Source organism: Rhagoletis zephyria, unplaced genomic scaffold (genome assembly GCF_001687245.7).
Source record: "Rhagoletis zephyria isolate East Lansing unplaced genomic scaffold, Rhagoletis_zephyria_1.1 Rzeph_scaffold_17776, whole genome shotgun sequence".
Lineage (NCBI taxonomy): Eukaryota > Metazoa > Arthropoda > Insecta > Diptera > Tephritidae > Rhagoletis > Rhagoletis zephyria.
This window is the reverse complement of record NW_016174837.1, coordinates 915-3,983: the sequence shown is the minus strand read 5'-3', so window position 1 is coordinate 3,983 and position 3,069 is coordinate 915. Positions and strand designations below refer to the sequence as shown.

The following is a 3,069-nucleotide window of genomic DNA, read 5'->3' as shown; positions in this document are numbered from 1 at the left end:
TTTACCAAGAAATACGTTTATGATAAAATTTTGGAAAATGGGCGTGGCACCGCCCACTTATGATCACATATATGTATCTCGGTAACCGTTCTATCAATTTGTACCAAACTCGGTATGGTTATTGTGATTGACACATAAAAGCAAAACGTTGAAAATTATTGAAAATGGACTCAAATTACGGACGCTTTTTATGTAACGGTAAATTTCAGAAATGCTTGAAACTTCAATATTTGGGCTTACCATCTAGCGGTAGGTTTCGGAATGGTGAAAAAACATATATTTAATACTTGCGCCGGGCATTTAATGTTTGGCTCCGCCCGAAATTAGACTTTCTTACTTGTTTATTGTTGATTTCGGCTGAATAACCCTTCGCTAAAAACATTTATTCCTTAAATTTTTTTAGAAGCGAAGAATCTTCTACAAATGGGCTTAGAAATGTGAGGGTCAGAGCTAAAAAATAGAGCGTTCTTCAAATCTAAAATAGGGTGTTCCCGGAAAATTTCCTGAGATAGGGCGTTTTCAAACTGGCTGCCGAGATAGGTAGATCTTTCACTCAAGCATCGCTATCTCGTACAAAAACATTATGTAAAACTAATAAAAATATCCTTATTATATCATAAGGTTATCTCTTTCGAATTAGCCTGGTTTTGAATATGGACAATAATTTTGGAAACTAAATACTAAAAAAATTACACCTTGCAAATTATTAAGGGAATTTCGAAGGCTTAAATTTCTAAGTACATTTATTTTATTTCTTTCTTTGTAAATAAAAATCAACATCCTTGTTAGTTTTCCTTTTAGCACTGTTTCAAAATTTCTGTTAAACTATTTTTAACCACATATTTAATAGTCTGTAAAAAATGAAACGCATGTCCGAGCATATCAAAATATATTTGCAAAGCACTACTAAAAACATAACACTTCGTTGATTCCCCATTTTGAGAAGAATAACAACAAAGCACTGCAGGCAGTAAAGAAAGCGCAGTTACACCTTTACTTATGTACGAAAGTGTTTAAGTGTTAAATAAGATACACCAAGCAAAGAAATCTACTTCCGATAATTAATTAAATAAATCGAGTAACTAAACTATTGCTGAAATTTAATAAATGCAACAAACCCACTGGGAAAATACAACAACAACATATGCTATTAAATAATAATAAAAATTAAAGTAAAACTAACTAAACGACCATATAAATAAATAAAAATAAAAAAATAAAACCATTATGGCGAACACTGCACAACTTTTGCGACGACAAAGCTCGCGCGACATCGTGCTGAAGAGTCAGAAGAGCATTGACCATATGGAATTACGGGTAGGTAGCTTAAGCGTAGAAAAAGGATGAAATATTTCAAATAATTCAAATCAATAAACATTAACTTTTTTTTTAAACAAATACATACACAATTATGTAGCATCATGAAAAAAAAGCGCCATCATTTTAAAATAAACTTCTTCATTTCATTTGTGCCAAAAAACATTAATGTAACTACCTTTCATCTGGTTTTTTGTTTTGCAAATTCTTTTTCTTTAAAGGAAATGCGTGGTCGTCTTGTACCCAAAGAACACCATGGCAGTGGGACACATCATCATCACCCCCACCATCATCAGCCACCTATGTATGGTGCAACCAATCAAGCATTTCTGGGTGATGCTTTTGATGAATCGACCGAATTGGAACCGGACGGTTTCGGTGCAGAGGCGAGTACCAGTAAATCAAAAGCTGAATTGGCAGCGGCAGTTTCGGCCACAGTTGAAGCAGCTGAAGAGGACATTGTCGAGGGTGGAAAGGAGGGTGATGAGCGCGAAAGTTGGGACAATAAAATCATGTTTCTGCTAGCTACTATAGGGTAAGTGAAATGCTATGACAAGGGTGCTAAAAAAAAATAAATTTTTTTTGACTAAAAAACAAAATTTCCATCTTTAAGCTATGCCGTTGGCCTGGGTAATGTCTGGCGTTTTCCCTATTTGGCGCAAAAAAATGGCGGTGGTGCCTTTCTTGTGCCCTATTTCATAATGTTGTGCATACAGGGATTGCCGATATTCTATCTAGAATTGGCTGTAGGCCAACGACTGCGCAAAGGTGCGATTGGTGTGTGGAGTCAGGTAACTAAGAAAAATAACAATAAGGGGTAGCATACATACATATGTATATTTAATAATTAAATATTTTAACCCATTCTCTTACAGGTCTCGCCCTATTTAGGCGGCATTGGCATTTCATCCGCAGTTGTCAGCTATATAGTGGCTTTGTATTATAATACCATAATTGCCTGGTGCCTCATATACTTGTTGCATAGTTTTGAGTCACCTTTGCCGTGGGCCGATTGCCCCACACGCCTCTATGCCAATTATACTTATGACCATGAGCCGGAATGTGTGGTAAGAAATAAATCTATGTACTTTACACTCCATATCTGCTAAATAAGACTACATGCGCATTACAACATTTGCCACACCATGCAATGTCATAAACACACTTACACTGCATGAGCGAATACATATATTGAACATCTTTCATTCGAGCACCAATAAAAAAATGGCTGGAAGAGTTGTGAGTATATTTATATAAAAAAAAAATACATACAAATATACTTACATAAGTAGGTATGTATTTGTGCCATGTTGCATTACACTGCGTATTGTAAGGCTAACGAGTAGGCAAGATGTTGCTCATATGGAAATTTATTAAAGGATTTGATTAGGGATATACCCAAAGGGTGGATTAAACTTATTTAATTTTTCAAACCGGTTTCCACAATCTTATTTTTCGTTTTAAGCTTTTTTTTAAGTCGGCAAAAATTGATTTATCGCCAAAGAGCTTCTAGGCCTATTTACCAAAAAATGCTGATTTTGTACTGAACTACTTAAAAATTTCGGAGCAATAGTTTTTTGATATACCTACATATGTATGTACTAAGTATAATAGTAAGGTTGACACAAAATTGTCATCTTGCGCACAGATTGTATTTGGAGCATAATGAACCATATTGTTGCTATTACCAATCAAAATTCTAAAAAAGCTGATTTACGGTTATTACCTTTAACGATTTATTTATCTTATCGG

The 3,069-nt window shown here is 34.7% G+C and overlaps 1 protein-coding gene across 1 annotated transcript; it reads left to right on the top strand.

Moving 5' to 3' along the window:
- Window positions 1-1,161: 1,161 nt before the first annotated feature.
- On the top strand, window positions 1,162-2,582 carry LOC108379942 (sodium-dependent neutral amino acid transporter B(0)AT2-like). The gene is made up of 5 exons (XM_017636311.1): window positions 1,162-1,317; window positions 1,539-1,852; window positions 1,931-2,108; window positions 2,193-2,384; window positions 2,497-2,582. Exons 1-5 carry the CDS (start codon window positions 1,228-1,230, stop codon window positions 2,572-2,574), a joined length of 852 nt encoding a protein of 283 aa, XP_017491800.1. The 5' UTR covers window positions 1,162-1,227; the 3' UTR covers window positions 2,575-2,582.
- Window positions 2,583-3,069: the final 487 nt, after the last annotated feature.

Excerpts from the sequence above, each read along its gene's own strand:
- LOC108379942 (XM_017636311.1), top strand. The coding sequence starts at position 1,228 with ATGGCGAACACTGCACAACTTTTGCGACGACAAAGCTCGCGCGACATC. Across the intron at positions 2,109-2,192 it reads CGATTGGTGTGTGGAGTCAG|GTCTCGCCCTATTTAGGCGG; the intron begins GTAACTAAGAAA and ends ATTCTCTTACAG. Across the intron at positions 2,385-2,496 it reads ACCATGAGCCGGAATGTGTG|CGAATACATATATTGAACAT; the intron begins GTAAGAAATAAA and ends ACACTGCATGAG.